This window comes from Punica granatum, chromosome 2 (assembly GCF_007655135.1).
Source record: "Punica granatum isolate Tunisia-2019 chromosome 2, ASM765513v2, whole genome shotgun sequence".
Taxonomy (NCBI): Eukaryota; Viridiplantae; Streptophyta; class Magnoliopsida; order Myrtales; family Lythraceae; genus Punica; species Punica granatum.
This window is the reverse complement of record NC_045128.1, coordinates 41,590,038-41,611,168: the sequence shown is the minus strand read 5'-3', so window position 1 is coordinate 41,611,168 and position 21,131 is coordinate 41,590,038. Positions and strand designations below refer to the sequence as shown.

At 35.0% G+C, this 21,131-nt stretch overlaps 1 protein-coding gene across 1 annotated transcript; it reads left to right on the top strand.

Moving 5' to 3' along the window:
• The first annotated feature begins 16,810 nt into the window (after positions 1-16,810).
• On the top strand, positions 16,811-20,409 carry LOC116197664 (protein ULTRAPETALA 1). Its single transcript, XM_031527858.1, has 3 exons — positions 16,811-17,309; positions 18,496-18,817; positions 20,041-20,409. The coding sequence occupies exons 1-3, from the start codon at positions 17,096-17,098 to the stop codon at positions 20,213-20,215; spliced, it is 711 nt and encodes a 236-aa protein (XP_031383718.1). The 5' UTR covers positions 16,811-17,095; the 3' UTR covers positions 20,216-20,409.
• Positions 20,410-21,131: the final 722 nt, after the last annotated feature.

Below are 21,131 nucleotides of genomic sequence, written 5' to 3'. Positions count from 1 at the left end.
TAGCGTATCTTATGATAAATCAAGAGTAATTCTACATAATACGAAAGTGACGAATCCTAATTTGCTTAAAAATAGACATAGTTTGTCTGTGCAAAAGGTGTAAATAGTTCTGAATAATTTTCTTGAAGAAAAAAAGAAAAGAAATGCAGTTGTCAAAAATGGAAAATGAAATTTTCTTTAGTAAGAGTACTTTTGAGTAATTCTGCTATTTAAAGTTGAGCTTCATTAATTTGAAAGGGATTATCAATTTTATAACCATCGAAATTTTTTTTTTTATAAAAAACCGTAAATTTAATTAACTAAACTATTTACGAAAAAGACTAATTAAATTAAACTGATTTAAGGGAAGGCCGTTCTGTCGGTTCCAGGAGCCTTAGGACTTTTGTACAGTCTGGATACAGACAGTGGGAGAAAAGAAACAGAGTAGGAGATGGACAATACAACCCCCCACCGTACCGTACCATTCCATTACCATACAGCAGCAGCAACAGCAACAGCAATAGGAGCAGAGTAGATGGATCAATCAAAAATGTTTTTGAATATTACGTGGGACCCGCATAACCCACCATGAGATCCTCAGAGAAGTAAATCCTAAATAGTTAATAGTTGGATGGACCCTCTTCCTGGATTATTCATGGATTTCCTGCTTAAGGTTTCGTTTGAGGAGACAAATGTTGCTTTTTTCCGATGGTAAAATCCGGTACTGATTCATAAGACATATACGCGTGTGATCAGCTATGCGAACACCCAGAAGTTAGAAGGAGCATCCTAGTTGTATGCCAGTCAGAAATGCATGAAAAAAATTCTTTCTAATTTAGGATCATAAGATCAAGAATGAAGTTCGAAATTTTCACGCCTGAGAATCCGTAAATCCCCATTGGTTGTTTCATCAATTCTTACAACAATCATTTTGCAGCAATTGACCCTCAGTTTCTTTCTTGAGAAACATCATGAAAGATGAGCTTAAAAAATTGATGGATTGTATAGAGTCAATTATGGAAAAGAAGAAACATTACTTGAAGCCTAAGCCATAATTCTTAAATTCATATGGACCCTATGGTCTGGAAAGGAAATCGAGTATGGGCCCAAAACATTTAATATATATAATTATTAAAATTTAAACGTCTAATGAGAAAATGGGGAAAGGCCTTTTGTTGCATGGACCCATTGGCAAATGCCAAGACCTTATTTACTGTCCTTAATCAAACAATGATTCGTCCACCGACAGGACCGTTAGTTAGCGTTCGTACTCCAAGTACTGGTCATCATGCTTATTTTGTACCGAGGGAATTGAAGAATGATGTATGACACTCCATCTAATCGATTTCCTACCATGACAATGCAACACGTTGATATATGTATTTTCTGAGTACGTGTTAAAAAATGCCTTTATCTAAAGACTCGACTTCCCTGGTGGTTTAAGATGAGAGGATCCTTGATAGCCGCGCAAACTGTCTTCTCGGGTTGCGTGACACGTAGCTCTCGCAGGCTCACTCTAAGGAGTTATGGTTAGGACACATTAACTGCGAATATGCTCAGGGGCTGGCTACATGTATGGGAGAGTATACTACCTGGCGATAGTGATACAGATACTGATGGATGGGTCGGGTCAGTCCTTGATCATAAAATTATTGATTACTAATGGGCCGTGTTTGTTATGTTGAGGCCCGATGGCCCAATTTCAAGATCAATGCCCAATGTATATCTGGCCTTCCTCATTCTGGACCGGGCTTTCATCCTAAGAAAGAAAATTGCCAAAACAAATCGAAATTAGCAATACACACGATGTAGGAAGGGGAGATGTAAATGGACTCAGAATAGAGCATTACTCTAGTAGGTATTAGTCCTAAATTTTGTAAGAGTCAGTGTTTCAAACTCGCGATCGTGCCATTCAAGTTTTAGTGCGTGAAACTTAGGTTGAACCTTAGGGAGCTCAAGTAAGTTGTCCCATGCTGACCACTAGCGCCTTGCTGGTGGGTTGCGTTTTATAAGAATTGCCATGCCGAGCTAAAGCACCGTCGGAACTCAAAGGTTGTGACTGCCCACGAAACTTGGGTTGAACCATTCCAAATCCAAATCTCTTTCTGCCATTCCTATCCCTTAAAAGTGATTATTATAATAACGGATGATAGCCCAATAATACTAATTTGATGGTTACTGGAATGATTTTTTTTTTATGAAATTTCAAGTTCAAATCGCTCCAGTCCAAAACTCTCTGTTGGGCCAACTTGACTGCCTATGCCTACACTGACTTGTTTCGTAAAATTACTGAGTGTTCATGCGAATCGTGAAGGATAGTCAACTTAAACATTGACAACTTTTTACCATTTTGCCATCAGATCAACATTGACCCCGGCTCCTCAATGTTGATCTAACGACATAGAGAAACGAAGGGACAAGGGAAAGGAAGTGAATCCTCCGGTCACCACACCTTTCTCCATGGAAGTATTCCGGTGACCGATGATCGATGTGATCTTGAGTACTATTGCTGCAATTTTTTTCTTCTGATCTGCATGGCTTCTTTTTTTCCCTTTTTCTTTTATTTCTTTCCTCCATGTGCTCGAAATGATTGCCGCGACATGAGAGATAGAGAGCAGTTTCTATTCGTTTCAGTCCTCCCATAACATCAAACAGACTTTTTCTGGCTTTGGCCGACCATTGGATTCTTGGCAAAGTGATGAAAAGGCTCCATGTGACGTGCAGCCGCCGCCGAACTAGCTAAAAAGTAATAATAAGTGCTTAATATTCCCGGTCAGTCCTCAATTTGTACTTGATTATATTATATTTCTCCTGCATGCACACAGTACATACATACATATTTATATATCATATAATATATTGTATTGTACATATATATAAGAAGTTGGAGAGATATATATATATATATATATATATATTGTGGTAGGCCACTTGCCCCTTCATGGAGATGGGGGCACAAATGGTCACAGCACAGGCCTCGGGAGAGAGGATCCGATGTGATATAGGACTCATGGTGCAGGGCAAAAAAAAAAAAAACATTTTTTTGGCTTTTAAAAAAAAACTATGTTAGTTATGTTAATTAATTAATTATTAATATTAACATATTAATTAATTCTTTAATTAGGGAGGGATGTCAATCAATACAATAATGCAACAAAGTTATACGTTCTAATCTTGTTTGAAATGGCATGCCAAGGTCTTACAAAGTCCACTTTTACCTTGATACATAATCTATTAATTTAGAAATTAAAGTAGATAATTTGATGGCCCCAATTCAAGGACTGCCTCCATGGTGGGAGCCTAATTATATTGAGCTAATATTAAATTCCTTAAAAAATCTCAGATCATGAGTTCAAGTCATAAAAGAGGGGAATAAAAGAGGGGACCCTTGTGATCATTTTCAAAAGAAGTTGTCGGGTCGATCCCCTCGCTAGTCGGTACCCTCTCTCTTTCTCCATCTCCTGTTACTTGTAAACAAAACTTACCAAATAAGAATCATTCGTCTTGATCAAATTTCTCATCTCCCATGCTATGATTCCCATTGATGTGAAGAAAAAGTCCGGGTCGGAACCTTCCTCCCACTAGGAAGAATCTTTCTCCTCTTCAATATCGATCGATTTTGATCTTCAAGTTCGAGTCCTATGTCCTCAGCTTTCTGGACTACAAAACACGGGTCAACGGGGGCTCGAGAGTTGCTCTCGATGAACCCCCTTCGACGCTCGAGTTAGAGTTATGGAGGTGAGATAGAGAGACTGTACGGGTAGAGTGAGCTTATCTTTTTTACGTGCCATGGATTGGTATTTAAAAGGGAAACACGTACTTGGCCGTTAATGGACTCCGAGTATTTTCTTAGGCTTGAGGCCAATTAGCCTCGGGCAGATAACGTGAGATGGATCATAGGACTTCCTAAAGGTTCCATGGGTCCAGGAGGTTCGATGGGCTCGATGGTCCACGGAGGGAGGCTCGTTGAGTCCGAAGGTTCGACGGGTCCAAGAGGTTCGACTGGCCTAAAAGGTTCGAGGGCTTGATAGGCCACGAAGGGAGGCTCATCGGGGTCCGGAGGCTCGACGAGTCCAGGAGGTTCTACGGCTCTAGGGGGCTCGATGGGCCATGAGGGGAGGTTCACTAAGTCCTATAGGCTCAACGGGCCTAGGAGGGTTGACCAGCTCAACGGTCACGGAGGAGGCTCGTTGGGTCCCGGAGATTCGACGAGTACAAGAGGTTCAACGAGTCCGGGAATTTCGACGGCTCTAGGAGGCTCAACGGGCTTATTGGCCACGGGGGGAAGTTCGCCGGGTCTCGGAGATTCGGCAAGCCGAGGAGGTTCGACTAGCTCAATGGCCATGGATGAGGCTCATTGGGTCCCAGAGGTTCGATGGGCCTAGGAGGTTAGCCGACTCGATGGACCCACAAAGGAAGGGTTGTCTGCTCAGATTCAACAAGTCTATGAGGTTCGACGGGCCTAGGAGGTTCACCTACTCTGTGGACCACGGAGGGAGGGTCGTCGGCTCCCGGAGAATCGATAGGTCCAGGAGGTTTGACGGCTCTCGGGGGCTCGATAGGCTCGATGGGCCACTGAGGGAGGTTCGTTGGGTTTGGAGGTTCGACGGGGCCCGAGGGTTTCGTTGACTCTCAAGTGCTCAGCGCTTGTGAGTCTGACTTGAACGTTTTTTGGTTAAAGGACCCGGGCCCTCTAGGGATTACCTTATGAAATGCCTTTGATGGTCTAGGAGGTTCGACGGGCTAAATGGGCCATGGGGGAGTTTTGCTAGGTGTCGGAGGCTCGACGGGCCTAGGAGGTTCGGCTAGCTCAATGGCCACGGAGTAGGCTTATTAGGTCCCGAAGGTTCGACAGGTCCAGAAGGTTCGAAAGGCCTAGGAGGTTTGCCGACTTGACGGACTAGGGAGGGAGGGTCGTCAACTCCTAGAGATTTGACGGGTCCAGGAGGTTCGATAGGCCTAGGAGGTTCGTTGGCTCGATGGACCATGGAGGTAGGATCGTCGACTCCCGGAAAATCGACAGGTCCGGGAGATTCAACTGCTCGAAAGGGCCACGGAGGGAGGCTCTTGTTGGGTTTGAAGGTTCGATGGGGCTTGAGGGGTTCGCTGGCACTTAGGTGCTCAACGCTTGTGAGTCAGGCTTGCCTTTTTTCGGTTAGCGGGCTCGAACCCTCTAGGTTCACCTTATAAGATGCCTTCATCGGAGGCTCGTGAATTCTGAGTTATGTGGCTCAAACTGACTCGATGATGGTTTACCTTACCTCTCATCATAGCTAGCGTGAAATATTTATTTTTAATAGGAGTTTTGACCATGGCCGAAAGAAATAACAGTTTTAATGTACGGAGAAAATCCTTAATTAGAAGAGTTTTACATTTTAGTCAACTAATTCAGTTTGAACTAAATTATGGTCGGAACCCATTAGACTTATAGATACCAATTTCATATTGATAATAATAATTTATATATTACTAAAACGGCTGCTTCTTCGGTGCATTTTTTTTTCACACCATACACAATTAATTTGAGCCATTATATTCCCCTCAATTTAATATGAATTTTTTTATAAGTTTTAAAAATTTTAAAATACTCTTGAAAAATCACGATTTGGTTCCTTTGTCATGTAAAATGTGATTTTTTGTCAATAATTATTTCCGTCAGTTTTCAGTCCCATCACAAATAATCATGGTGATGGTGGGTGGCAAAAACGATCAATTTTCTTGGCAAAGCAGCCATGATTTCTCTGAGCTGTTTATATATGCAAAACGAACATATGATTCAACATAGATACCACAAGTTAAAATGAATTGAAGTTGTAGGAAGGGCCAATTTAAGCATAGATGTCGGGCTCAAAGTACCAACAGAGTAAATGCTTGGTGTGTTTGTTTTCAGAACAATGTTCAACTCAATTCAATTCAACTTCAATTATCTTCAATTCAACATTATAATCATTACTTTTTTATTTTTTAAATATTTTTAATCATTTAATTCAATTTTTTATATTAAATTATCTCAACTATTCATTACTTTTTCACAATTCAACAACACAATAATTACTTAATCATTATTTTCTCTCGATTATTTATTATTTTTTCACACCTTTTCTAATAATTCAACAATACAATCATTACAAACCAATTAAAACCAAAACTCGACTCAACTCAACTCTCAATCCAAACACATTAACGTGTTTCCCACACAAATTAGTCAAAAAGCCATGAAAGGTCTAAGCACTTCTAGTTATTTGCGATTGACATTTACTGCAATCATGATGCAGTAACAACAATACCTCTTCAAGAGATTGAAATCGGCATCCCGGATCCACTATTAGTGCATCGCCGCAAGCGACAAAACTATCGTCTTCGCATTCCCCTAAATCATTTTCAGGAGTAAACACGACCAAATTTGTGGTGTGAAAAGGCTTTGTTATCTTACTTCTCATTGCTATAACAACACCACCAGGAAGGTACTCCAGAAAGTACAAAAGACAAGCCAATATACTCGAGATTAAGCCCTTTCAAGTGCAAATTGTATGAACTTGATCTAAAGCTTATTAATTGTGAGAAGTTCAGAGAAGAAAACACCGTTGAAACCAGACTTGAAATCTTGAGGTTGATGGCACTTTAAATTTTTTTGAAGATTTGTGGGATGAAAATAGAAAAGTAAAAAATGCTAATACTTAAAAAAAATTGCGTAAAATGGACGGTTCATATTAAATAAGGGGATCTAATGATGCATATTGGTTTTGCACGGTGTGGAAAAACCAAAATTATTTACATAGAAATTGGATTACTAAAATTCACTTGGGTATATGAAATTGGTGCATAACAAATAGAATAAAAATGGGTGCACAATAAATGTTATAAAAGAAATTAATTGCAATTAACATGAGTGTTTAAGAAATGTAGCCCTCTTACTGTAATGTGGGGGTATAAAATGGGTGTATAATAAAGGGCAAATTACAAAAAAAAACCTAAGTTTTGTAAAATGTCTCAGTTTTGTCCTAAATTTTGTTTTGTAACAAAAAAAACCATAAGTTTTCTAAAATGTCTCAAAAATGACCTCCGTTATAACTTCCGTCAATTTTTGCCTACGTGTGACCTACGTGGACTGTTAAAGGGACCCACCATCAGCAGCAAAAATTGACGGAAGTTATAACGGAGGTCATTTTTGAGACATTTTAGAAAACTTATGGTTTTTTTTGTTACAAAACAAAATTTAGGACAAATTGAGACATTTTACACTTGGATTTTTTTTTGTAATTTACCCTATAATAAATGCAGTAATTGGGTGCATATAAGAAATGTACCTTTCTTACAAAGTACAATTTGAATAACTTTGAAAATAAATGATAGCCTCATAGTAATTTCGGTCAAATAAAACGAAATTGTAAGTAATTAAAATAAAGGTCCGTATAAAAGAAAATAGTGAGTAATTAAAGTAAAGGTCCTTATAAAACAAAATAAAAGTCTTTTCAAATTGAATAAATTTGAAAATAAAGGTACATAGTAAGTAATTAAGTTTGCATTTGGTTTTCGAGTTGTATCATTATCCAACTCAACTTAATTGTGCGTAATGATTGCAAGTGTTGATAAATATATCGATATGTGATAATATATACATGTATATATAGACGTGAAAGCATATGAAAATTTTATTATTAAGAAATAATTACATATATATAGATACGCAAGTAGATTCGAAATTTATTATTAAAAAATTGATTATAAAAATGGTTAGAGAAAAATATGTGAGAGAATTTATTATTAAATTAGGAAAAAATATAAAAAAATAATGATTGTGTTGTTGAATTTATGAAGAATAGAATTAAGTTGGGTTGAGTAAGATATTGTACTAAAAAACCAAACGAAGCCTAAGCTTTAATTGACAAACCAATTCCAATATGCCTTATTTCAATGAAAATAAATAAATGACTGCCGTATAGAAAATAAAAAAATGAAATAAATAAATGTTCTCCTTTCAAATTGAACAAATTTAAAAATAAAAGGAAAATAATTTTCGATCTATTACAAATAGTTAAAAGAAAGTATTTAATCATTAAATATCAAAGTGTTATTAATTAAGAAAAATCAACCAATTCCAAACTGCCAATTTCATAAAATATAAGAAAGAAATTTTACATAAAATAAAATCATGTTTTACTCTTTCAAGGGAAACGATAATTGATTTCCTTATAAAAAAAAAAGAAACAAAGGATAAATGCTCGTTTTCCAAATTGAATAAATTTGAAAATAAGGGAAAATAATTTTTGGTCAAATAGAAAAAGTAAATAGCAAGTAATTAATCATTAAATAAGAAAGTGTTATTATTTAAGAAAGACAAAATATGGACATAAACTTTTTAGACGAATAACAAACAAAAAATAAATCGCCGCCTTCCTATTTGAATAAATTGGAAAACAAAAAAGGAAAAAAGTTTTATGATCAATTAGGAAAAAGAACAATAAATGCACGAAGCATATAGTAAGTAATAAAGAAACGAAAAAATAGTAAGTCCGGTCGAATAAAAGGAAATAATAAGTAATTAAAGCAAGTCCTTATAAAAGAAATAAAAGTCCTTCGGAATTCAATAAATTTGAAAATAAAAGGAAAATAATTTGTGGTCAAATTCAAAAAGTAAATAGTAAGTAATTTATCATTAACTAACAAAGTGCTATTGATTAAGAAAGAAAAACTATGGATGGAAATTTTTTAGACGAATAACAAAGAAACAAAGAATAAATTGTCGCCTTCCTATTTGAATAAATTGGAAAATAGAAAAGGAAAAGAATTTTATGATCGATTAGAAAAAGAACAAAAAAATATAGTAAGTGATAAAGAAACGAAAAAATAGTAAGTCCAATCGAATAAAAGAAAATAGTAAGTAATTAAAGTAAGTCCTTATAAAAGAAATAAAAGTCCTTCGGAATTCGATAAATTTGAAAATAAAAGGAAAATAATTTATAGTCAAATTCAAAAAGTAAATAGTAAGTAATTAATCATTAACTAACAAAGTGCTATTAATTAAGAAAGAAAAACTATGGATAGAAAACTTTTGCAGGAATAACAAAGAAACAAAAAATAAATTGCCACCTTCCGGTTTGAATCAATTGGAAAATAAAAAAGGAAAAATTATTATGATCAATTAGAAAAACTAAACAATAAATGCACAATAATAAATACCTACCTTACAATTGAAAACTATATATAATAATTTTTTTGGACAAATAACAAAGAAAGAATAATTTGTCACCTTCCGATTTGAATAAATTGAAAGAGAAAAAAATTATGATCGATTAGAAAAAATAAACAGTAAATGCACGAAGAATAAATGCCCATCTTACAATTGAAAACGCAACAAAAAAATAAAAGGAAATAGTAGGTAATAAAGAAACGAAAAAAAATAGTAAGTCTAGTCGAATAAAAAGAAATAGTAAGTAATTAAAATAAGTCATTATAAAAGGAAATAAAAGTACTTCGAAATCGAATAAATTTGAAAATAAAAGAAAAATATTTTTTGGTTAAATATAAAAATTAAATAGCAAGTAATTAGTCATTAAATGACAAAGTACTGTTAATTAAGAAAGAAAAACTATGGATACAATTTTTTTGGAGGAATAACAGAGAAATAAAAAATAAATTGCCACCTTCTCATTTGAATGAATTGGAAAATAAAAAAGGAAAAAAATTATGATCAATCATAAAAATTGAACAATAAATTCTCACCTTACAATTGACAACTATATGCAAAGAGGCTCACATTATAAAGAAACTCGCATTATATCTAAATTTCAGTTTCAAATTCGGATTACATCTAAAATTCGACTTATTTATAATTTTTTGATTAATGGCTTCCACTATGAAGTACCTAAATAAGTGAGTTCTCACTAATTTCAACAAATTTGATCATTTGGTTTATGTAAATGTAATTTAATCATTGATTAAATTAAATTTGCTTTGTTCTTTTTGATGATTCTATAAGAGAAAGACATCAAGTGATAACCAATATTCCTTTCTTGACGAGCTATCTTTAAATAGAGAGAATTGTAAAATTAAAGCACATGTGTCTAGCCTATGTGATACCTAAATAAAAATAAATAATTTATCAGTAAAGACATGATTTTGATTGTTGGGAAAGTACGTGTGTCTCCCCTATAATTTTTACTATAATCTATATATAACTAAAATTTACTCCAGTGCATAATAAATTCTTAAAAGAAAATTTAAAAATATGAAAAAAAGAAAATTAAAAAACAAAGATAATAATTAAAAAAAATTATAAATGCAATTAATGTATCTAAATCTTCAACTCGTTATATAATAATTCAAATAAAATAAAACTAATATGGAAAAAAATTAAAACTATTTAATAAATGCAATTAAATGTAACTAAATTTCATACTAAATACAATTCAGAGAAATTTTTTGATGTAATTACTTAATTATATATAATGGATAAATTTATATAAATAATTAAATAAACTTGACATTTATAAAAATTGAGCCTAGTTTATAGAAACTGAAATAAAAATTTTGATATTCTTACTAAAATTAATGAAGTGCATATATATATATATATATATTTATCATAAAAGCCAAATATATATATATATATATGTAGAAGCATATTGAAAAATACTAAAATTTAACATGTTAAAATTAACAATCTTTATCCAAAAGGAAAATTCCTTCAATTTGATAAATAATATAAAAATATAAAAATATTTAAAATAATATAATTATATGCGACACAAACTAAAATTGTGAAAGAAATTAAATAAATTTACAAGGTATAATAAGATCGTTGATTATAAAGTTATAATTGAACTATTCAAAAGCATTCATACAACTCTAATGAAAATCATTTTTGAAAATTAATTGTTCAAAACTTTTATTTTCAATAATAATAATAATAATACTAATATGTAAATTAATATCTTAAACTATGATAATTATTATTAGTACAAAATATAAATATACGAACACAAATCCGTGCAACGCACGGGATTGAACACTAGTTCTAATAAATCTTACTAGTACTCCATCCCGTGCGTTGCATGGATTGATTTTAACATATCGATTATCATGTTATTTTAAATAAGCACATTTAGAAATATCAATTTTATTATTTAGAATAATAATATTTTTCACTATTAAATACAACTCACAAAAAGATTTCTTTTTGTGGTATTCATATATTTTATAGTTCCTTACCGCATCAATTTCGAATTAGTGGTCAATAAAAAATAGGGAATAGATTCATAGGTTAGCTGCTTTGTAATAGAACTTATGGTTGATAGAAAAATCAAATATTAGATCACATAAATTCGACCTGTTCCTGGTCAGAAATATAGTGAAATAACCTTTCCTATTCTTTCTCCGAACCCCGCTACTAATAAAAATATTGATCCATTCTACTTTCTATTCTAGGACATTGAAACAATAATGCAATAATGACATAGTGACGCTGCTCCAATTTAATTTGGCTTGAAAAAACAAAGAAGGAATAAAGTCAAATAGTCTTCTTCACAATATACATACTATGACTAGGAATGCGGTACAAATAATTGCCAACAAGAATTTGATTCTTTTTAGGAACTCGATGCTGATAAATTTGCGAATCTAGAAATTCATTTCGGACAATTGAACCTTCTCAAACTGTTTCTTCTTAAGAAACAAATATTCAAACTAAGCCCAAATTTCATTGATGATATCAAACTCAATATCTCTTAAATATGATTCGACACTTTGTGTCACTACATTATACTCCTTGTTCTTAATAAGCTATTTACTTTAAACTAGGTGTAGGCCCAAGCATTACAAGAGTACAAACAAAATTAATAAAATTTGGTTTAATTGATTTCTATTAATAATGTTTTAATTTACTTGTTATTTTAAATATTTTATTCACGATGGATAAAAGTTTAAATCTTTTTAAGAAAAATATATATAATATCTTCTTGATTATTATATAGATAAAATGTAGAAATTGTCTTCCCAATATCCTTCACACATAAAATATAGAAGAACGTGAAAAGACAATGATAGAAATGGAAAAATGAGCCTCTAATTAAGATTTGTCCGAGCAATCGGAAAGAGCGCATTTAATTATGGGCTGAAGGTTTCAAAAGAAGTGAGTCTGGCGCATTCTCGTATCCGCTTTTTATATATTATAATTGATAATTGATGACATGAATTTAATATTATACACACTGATATGGATTATGGACTGCAATGAGTTTTAGCCTCATCGCATACATATATATGTATATAATACACACGTACGTTAAACTAACAGTTATTTAATTAACCTTGACGTAAATAATTTTATCCTCCTCGTTTCTGTTCTTTCCGTAACTATTAACTCCACACAAATCGGAAAGTCCAACTTGTGCATACAAATTTCTATGCGGTTACTTTATTTTATGTCGAGATATCATTGTCTTTGATCCATTGTAGCTCACAAAGAAAAGAAAAATTACTAACATGGATTAATTCAAGTGGTTCGACGTTTATTACTCTTAAGCAAAGTATCGAGTTCGAATATTGTGAATGAAAAATATTCATACTTGAGAGCTTTACCCCTTAATGGGCCGATTCAACTCGACTGAATCCAATTCAGCTTTTAGATATCATGGTTCATCCCAAAAAAGAAAAGATAAATTGATTTAACCGATTACTATTTTTTTTATTAAAAGCATGCATTATTATAGGTATTTAAAACAGATTCTCCAGTGCCAAAAGTCCGTCTCATCAATATTTGAGCTATTTTGAGAGCCTTTCATAAATAGATCTTTCAGTTTCCTGCATTGATATACGCAATACATAACTATAAATACAAAAATGTTAAAAAGAGAACATCTATCAATAATAAATTCATTACTCCGTAATATAATATACATATACATATACATATATATAAACTGTAAATATGATTACAGAGAATATTTAAAATTTATCCAAAAAAAATTAAAACCAAAAGTACGGGTTCGCTAAAATGCGCGAGCACAGTGACTAGTATTTATGTTACCCTTGGTCGGTTATTGGCTACATAAATTATTGCATAATTTTGGGACTTCGATTCTGTCTCGCCAAAAAAAAAAAAAAAGAAACAGAAACAGAAACCATTGTTATCAGAACCGGACCGACCGGTTCGACCGGTCGGACCGGGAACCGGCACCAAGTCCGGTCCGGTTCGACTAAAAACCGAAATGGCAGCTTTGAACCGCCGGACCCATTGAACCGGCCGGTTTTAAGCACAATTTCATTAAACCGGCCGGTTCTATGGGTTTTTATGGGTTTCCTATTTAATGTAAAAATTGGTTGGTTGTGTAAGGATTTGAACTCATGACCTCTTGCTTTTCATATTAGCATACTACCAACCAAGCCACCACCACTTTTTTGTTCTTTTAACTCTATTTTTAAGTACTTATTAAAATAAAATATTTATTTTGAAGTAAGAAATATTAAATATAGATACTTTCTTATACTATTGTTATATTTCTTTAAAATCATCATACTTTTATCTTAATTATCATAATTTTTTTAATAATATGAATATTTATTTTATTTTAAATAAACGAGCGGTCCGACCCATCGAACCCCCGGTTGGACCCATAAACCCATGACCCCGTACCCCTTCCGATTCATCATCCGGTCCGGTTCTGATAACACTGACAGAAACTGTGGCTTATAATTTTTTTGAATAATTGAACGATACTTTTCATTACTACTCTAGGAAAAGAAATTTAATAATATTTGCAATTATTGCATAAACTGGTAATGCGTTGTCTCTATAATTGTAGAAACAAAAGCATGCATGTGATCTCCAGCCGCAACAAAGACTGATGATAATAAAACCTAGGCAAAGTACAAGTAGTTAGCCGAGATGGGGCAATAAAAAGAGTCCCAAATTATGTGCATTTGCCATATATATATATGTGTGTGTGTGTATTAGTGGATATGCATGTGAAAAGTTCTTTAATCAAGTTGAACACATATTACTAAAATGTCAGGAAAATATATAATTTAGTATTATGGAATGATAATTATATATGACAACTAATACAATATACCAAATGTGAAATTATTTAATCAATTATGAAAATCAATTGATAGGGTAAGGGAGTTTCAAATGGTTCTCCACGTTTCACCAAAAAAAAAAAGGGCTCTCCACGTGTCTTTTAGATACTGCAAGGTATATATAATAGGTGTAAGGGTTAATAACATAAAATAAAGCACGAGTTAATAACATAAAAAAACATAAGTTTTACATATATTCTTAATTTTAATACGACATTCTAAAAATTGCATAGAATAATACGACCTATCATTTTAGTTATCCGTCCAGCATGATATCAATTCTCCCACCTCTTTTAACGAAAATGGCTGCGTGGACTTAACGGTATCACATGGTGCAATCCAATCGGATGAATGGAGCTCACAAAATTTTATTCAATAAAAAATTGTTCACAAGGTTAAAAAAAATGAAAAAATATATATAAGTAAAAGGACGCAAAGATTAAATCGGTAGAAAGGCGGTGGGGCCGGCGTTGGTGGAATAAGAAATAATAAAATAGAGTTTTACATTTTTATATATTGTATATACTACATATAGATATTGGATGGAAGTTAGTATGACTATAAAATCCGTATATATATTTTTGTTATTATATTTCACAAAGGATATTTGTTAATGAAATAGAAAGTGGTTATATGTGCATTTTTTTTTGTTTGAATTTTGGTATTCGAAAGACTAACGGGTATTGATAAGTCCAGTTCGAGTTAGATCGGTTCACTGAAGGAATAAAGCTCTCTAAATATGAATTTTCTCAATTTAGAAGATTGAAATTCAGAATTTTATTTAAAAAGAACATTTACCGAAATGTCCAAACCAACTGATATTAATATATGTGCATGCGTTAATTTACATGAAAAGTACATATAATTATTTTAAATGATTAAAATTAAAAAGGCACTTGGAGCACTACAAATGTACATTTTCAAAGTTAGAAGGGTATTTTGGAAAAAAAACAAATGCGAACAAACAGAACTCTGAGTTTATTTATGTAGCAGTTACTAAAAAATATATATATGTTTGTGTGGTGTAATATATATATATATATATCGGTTATGCTTGCATGACATTGTGTGACGCGAACTCGAAGTCATGCTAGAAAAATCCGTATATGTATATATTTGTACATGTATATGCATTTCGTTATTCCGAAGGTCTATGAATGTCTTTAATGGTACTCGAAAAATTATATTCATCATATAATTTGACTTCTAAAATTTTAGATTCTTAATAATATGCCGAAAAGAAAATATCAAAAGCATTAAGTTTCGTGATTATGCGCTACCCAACACTTGTCTGTTAAATTAAATAACTCTTAAGTCAATTCGTGGCTCCTATAGAATCAAAAGGTTAGGTTAATTAAGTACATGTAACATCGTGAATGCCCAAGTAGGTGCATAGTTGTTCAAATGTTAGGTAACATAAAATCAGTTCAACTATATATTTATCGCCGACGATTAATTGGACTATATATATTGACAAATGAATGTTTTATATATGTTTCTGTGAGACCACATGCTTTCTGACTTAACAGGCGGCGCCAGCTTAATTCATGAAAATCATCATCGGCCTTACAGTTACAATGGCCGCACCAACAACCTTTTCATTGTCTTTTGATGATTATAGTCTTATTATTCTCATAATTATTAGTAATCATATAATAAGGAAGATAATCATCTCCTTAGCAAACTTTACAGTTATAGCTAATTAATTTAGCATTATTATATATATGTATTACATATATAGATAAAGATACATAGGTGTCTTGCATGCATAGGCTAACTTAATAGGTTGAACATCAATCGGAGGAAAAAAGAATAAAAAGATATAAAGCAAACTGAAAGTGGATGTGAGAATATTGATGTTGTCTTTTTTCATGTCGCTGCACCTTTAAATGGGTGGCCTTTTAACTCTTCATAAATTCAAATGACGAAAGGTAAAAGGGACCGTGTTTTTTACCCTCCTCCCTTTGATTTCCTTCTTATATGGACTGCGGGACATGTCAAGATCTTCCGATCGATAGAGTTACCAAAACGAGATATAACACGGTACAAAGATGAGAGTAATATCACGTGCTATTGGGTATCGGATAAAATCTGCGAATGAATGGAGAGGATACGGAGGATTGTGTTGAGAATATATCATAGCCTCGACGCTTCCATACATCATCAGCTTTAACAGAAAGAAAATGCGCTCTCTCGAAATATGTATGGATGGTCATCTCCAATCATAAGATGAATAGATCCGACTGAAGATTAGAAATATGGCACCGTATTTTTGTGCGGATCACGATAGTATTACGATATGTTTAAAAAACGAGACGGATCTAAACGCTTTAAAATTAGTCTCTTTCGATCTTATATTGTATGGTATTAATTCTTTCTTTTGAGGGAAAACACTTACGGAGTCGATTTCAAATGGATTCAATAGGGGTTAAAAAAGTGGTGCGGCTAGCAAAAGGGGCACCGAAAAACTCGGGAAGTGGACGAAACCAAACATGAAATCAAACGCAGGAAGGGGTACACTAACCGAAAACCTCGTCTCCTTCCTTCCCCATGACATGAGAGGAGAGGAGGGATTGATTTTCCCTGTTTCCTAAAATTTGCCACAGAAAACGAGAAAAGCCTGTCCTTATTTTCCCAATTCTCACTCTCTCTCTCTCTCTCTCTCTCTCTTTCTCTCTCTAGTCCCATGTCACGTCATGCAACAACTAGCAATAGGAGAGCATTGGCAATCCATTCTATTATAGCCTCCAAACCCCACGACATTTGTTTCCCCTTTCGCCAGCTCACTCTCTCTCTCTCTCTCTCTCTCTACAGCCCACCCTTTCAACGTTTACCACAGCAGATCTCCCGCTGCTCGCTATTTGCTCTCTCTGGGTTCCCCTTAGTAGTGCTCTTTTACATTGCCCAATGCCGCCTTCCCGATTCTTCTGACCCTCCCCCTCCGCTCAAAGTTCTCATTTTTTCCCCCCTTTTCTGGGCACCCCTCAGATTCTCTCCTTCCCAGGAGGAGCAGGGGCGGGGCAAGGCAGAGCAAGCAATGGCGAATGGGGCAGAGGGAGATGGTGGGCCGGCGGTGATGTTCTCCGATGAGGAGCTGAGGGATGTGAGTGGGACGAGGAGAGGCGGCGATTACGTAGAGGTGACCTGCGGGTGTACCAGTCACCGATACGGCGATGCTGTTGGTAGGCTTAGGGTTTTCGTCAATGGTGACCTCGAAATAACCTGCGAGTGCACTCCCGGCTGCGATGAAGGTCCTCTTTCTCTGAAGATCCGCCTTCGCTCTCTCGGGCTCCCTTTCCCTCTCCTCTTTTCTCTTCGAAAGCGGAAAAAGTTTTGATTTTTATGCATGTCCAATGCAATAACATATCTGTTCATACTTCGGGTTCATTGGGAGGACGTCGAGCCCTTTCAGTGTCATAATCCTCGACTTCCCACTAACTCGATCTCAATCTGACGTGATAATACGTCGTAACACTTTTGCCATTGCATCAGTTTTTGGTGGAAAGGCCGTCCCTTGAATGTCTTTTTGAGCGTCCGTGTATGCGACTGCAAGTCGCTTTTCTTCTGTGCTTCTTGGACAGCTGTTCTTGGTTTTGTTGTGCTGTGCATCGAATGGCTGTCGTGAGTTCATGAAGACAACTGTGCTGGGTGTCTTTGCGTCCTCCATGATCGTTGCGTGCAAGCTGTGTCTGCGTGGTTTGTCTGATCTGATACAGTTCAGCTGTATGCTGATATGTCTCTGTGAGCGTGGTTTCTCTCTTGCGGTGGCTTAGGTTAGAGCAGCTTCGTGTTCCAGCATTCGCTGCTTGATCAGGGCTTGCTCAATGTTGAATGATGGAAGGAACTTTTCTTGAAAAGAAACTGGCCATTGCACATCTTCTAACGTCTGGGACTAGGTCTTTTACCCTCAAGTTCTGTTCCTCTTGTCAACAGAGCATGGTGTACTTTGTGTCCCACTTCTCACGACATGTGCATTATTTTGGAGGAGGTTCCTTCTGTTGTGCGCTAGCACATTTATGGTCTTCAGAGTTTATGAGGAGAATGTGCTATATATAGTGCAGCAAATATAACGGAGTAATTACTCTCACAGTTCTACATTAAGATAGGAAGCAATTGCATTCTCTCTCTGCATAGTTCATCCTACGATATTAACATTTCATTCTCTCTACCATTGGAGTCTCCCTCTGATGGTGGGACCTGCTGCAAAGAGAAAATGAAGCCAACCTTCATGAACTCCGATTATGTAGAAGGATTCAAACTATTTGAATTATCACCTCACGATCTGATTACCCATGTCACTTCTTAATGGCTTTGCAGTCCCTTTTGGGAGGATATATCATCTCCTATTTCTGAGCTTACACTCAACTATAATACAAGAATTCAGTTTTCTTTTCATGGTAGTGATTCTATTTTGTTGATTTGATTTTGAATGGGTAGACAAGTTGACTCCCGCTGCATTTGAGAAGCACTCTGGAAGAGAGACAGCTCGTAAGTGGAAAAATAATGTCTGGGTCATTGTTAATGGGGAGAAGATGCCTTTGGCAAAAACTGTGCTTCTCAGATACTACAACCAAACATCAAAGAATTCTAATGGGTCCCATAGATCCAATGGGAAAGTATTCCATCGCGATGAATTCGTTTGCTGCAGTAGGTGCAACAAGGAGCGCAGGTTCCGCTTGCGAACTAAAGAGGAATGCCGGGTGCATCATGATGCTTTGGCTGATGGCAACTGGAAATGTGCTGACCTACCATATGACAAGTATGTACGCTGATTGAATTAACCTATTTTAATATTTTGAACTTGATTCTGGGCATTGATAATTCTCTGTACATGGTACAGATGACGACTATTAGAGGTCTAATTTAGCCATTGTCTACTTCCATGATGCTTCTAATATTAATTTCATCATATTTCTCTCAGTCGAGTAGCTTCTGCAATATCTTAGCGAAAACAAACTAAGAAAGGGTAGTTTCATCAGTAATAAATAATAACTGGGAAATTGGTGAGCATACTTCTTATAACCACTGGGAACCCAAAATGGTTCGTAACCGTTTTCGTCCATTGGTTTGATTCAATGTGGGGTGCTGCTTGATATTGAGTTCATATTTTGTACTACATATTTCTATAGAGTTTCATGATGTTCTTCTGTAACGCTGCTCTAATATTTTGAGCCATTTCGATGCTGCTTGTTGGAATGGCTTTTGAAATCTGTGTCAACTGCGATCCTTTGTCTGGTTTTTAGTGTTAGAAGCAGCTGGGAATTTCTTTGGTCTTATACATCGCTCCTCGTCGATTGTTTAGATATCCAAGTATAGGCTTATAATGTTGGACCCGCAAAAGAGCGTTTATGCTTTTACTGGTAGCTTCTTGGTCTTGACTGATGTGTCATATTGTCAAAAGAAAAGAACATGATTTGGTCTCTGAGCTGTCCCTCTTCTCTGTAGTTTCACCCTTTACTGTTGTCTGTTAGACTTTCATGGATAGGTTAAGTTTGATGATTCCAACATAAGGAGCGCCTAATTTGTGTCTTTATTTGTAAGTCGGTCGTGTTATACCTATGACTATAGCACAGATACCATTTTCCTCCCTGCCCGGTGCCTCTCCATAGAGCCCGACTACTTTTGCCAATTTATAATCCTGTGAAGCCTGCTCTATAAGGATCATGCAGTGAAGGATTTTTCTGGAGGTTGTAGTTGCTTCCTAGTGGAAAGAGGTCAATTTCAAAACTGGGTTCACAAATTTTCACTTTATTTGACTAGTGGTCATGTCATGGGGATTGATATAGTCGCGGACCAGCATCTGCTCTGCATGAGTATTATTTGAAGCCATATGCCTCTCTTTACCGATTTGGTTTAGGAGACTAATTTTAAAAAAACTAAACTCATTAGAGCAGGCGATCGTGCATTCCGTTATTCGTGTAGTTTTGTTCTGCCTTCTTCGAATAAGAAATAATAGTTCTACTTGTTTTTTTTTTTGGGCAGTATAACATGCGAGGATGACGAGGAACGGGCAAGCCGGAGGGTGTACAGGGGATGTTCTCGATCCCCGACCTGCAAAGGCTGCACATCGTGCGTCTGCTTTGGGTGCGAGATCTGTCGATTCGCGGATTGCAGCTGCCAAACTTGCATGGACTTCACAAGGAATGCCAAAGCCTGAGATTCTACTCTATCTATTTATCTATCCAGCTAACACGGTTCCTCCATCTGTAGCAGCAAGATTGAGCGTCGAACTCATCTGCTGAGTTAGGCAGACTTGATTATTACAAATTTTCCAGCCTAAAAGCCTAATTTCCATTGATTGATATTGACTGGTCAAACCTTGAGAATGAAGCATTTATGATTTATCTCATATATCCATTCATTTTTACCCATTAAAGTGCTTTTACTTTTCTTTGTTTCTTTTTGGGTACATGAAATGTCGGCCCAAGAGGCCAAACATGAAGAGGAAAAGTGGGCAAAGTGCTAGCCCATTCTTTCATATTTTAGAATTTGGAAAATCTTGATGAATTAATTTTTTGTCGACTGGGACAAAGACCTTGTCATTTCTACGTTTGGTCTTATCGGAAATTGGATGGGATGGGTATTCTATCCTTTCCTCAATTTCTATATTTAGTATATCTTTTGAGTTGGAAAGAGTATATGTCCATATTGAAATCTTTGTAAATAAATTAATTTTTTTATTATATTCACATTTTCATATTCAACTAGAAAAAAAAAATTCATGTTTTCTCCTTATAAAATTATATTTTACATTATAGAATCCATTCCATTTCTTTTCATTTAATTTAGCATACCAAACATGACATTTGAGACCTCTTACAACGTGCGATTGTACATGGGCTCACTTGGTCCTGTGGGTTTGTCGCAATACTATTATTTGTACCTACATGGCGGGCACCATTGCCTGTTCGGCAAGGTCTTTAGGTGGTGGTCGGGCCAAACGGAAGGGAGGGATTGTCGTCTGTGGTCCTATATCTTTCATATGCAAAATTGTTACGATCAAAGACATTGAAATTGATTCTTCTTTTATAAAATTATTTTTGTCATGAATTAAACTACGTCAAGCGACAGGA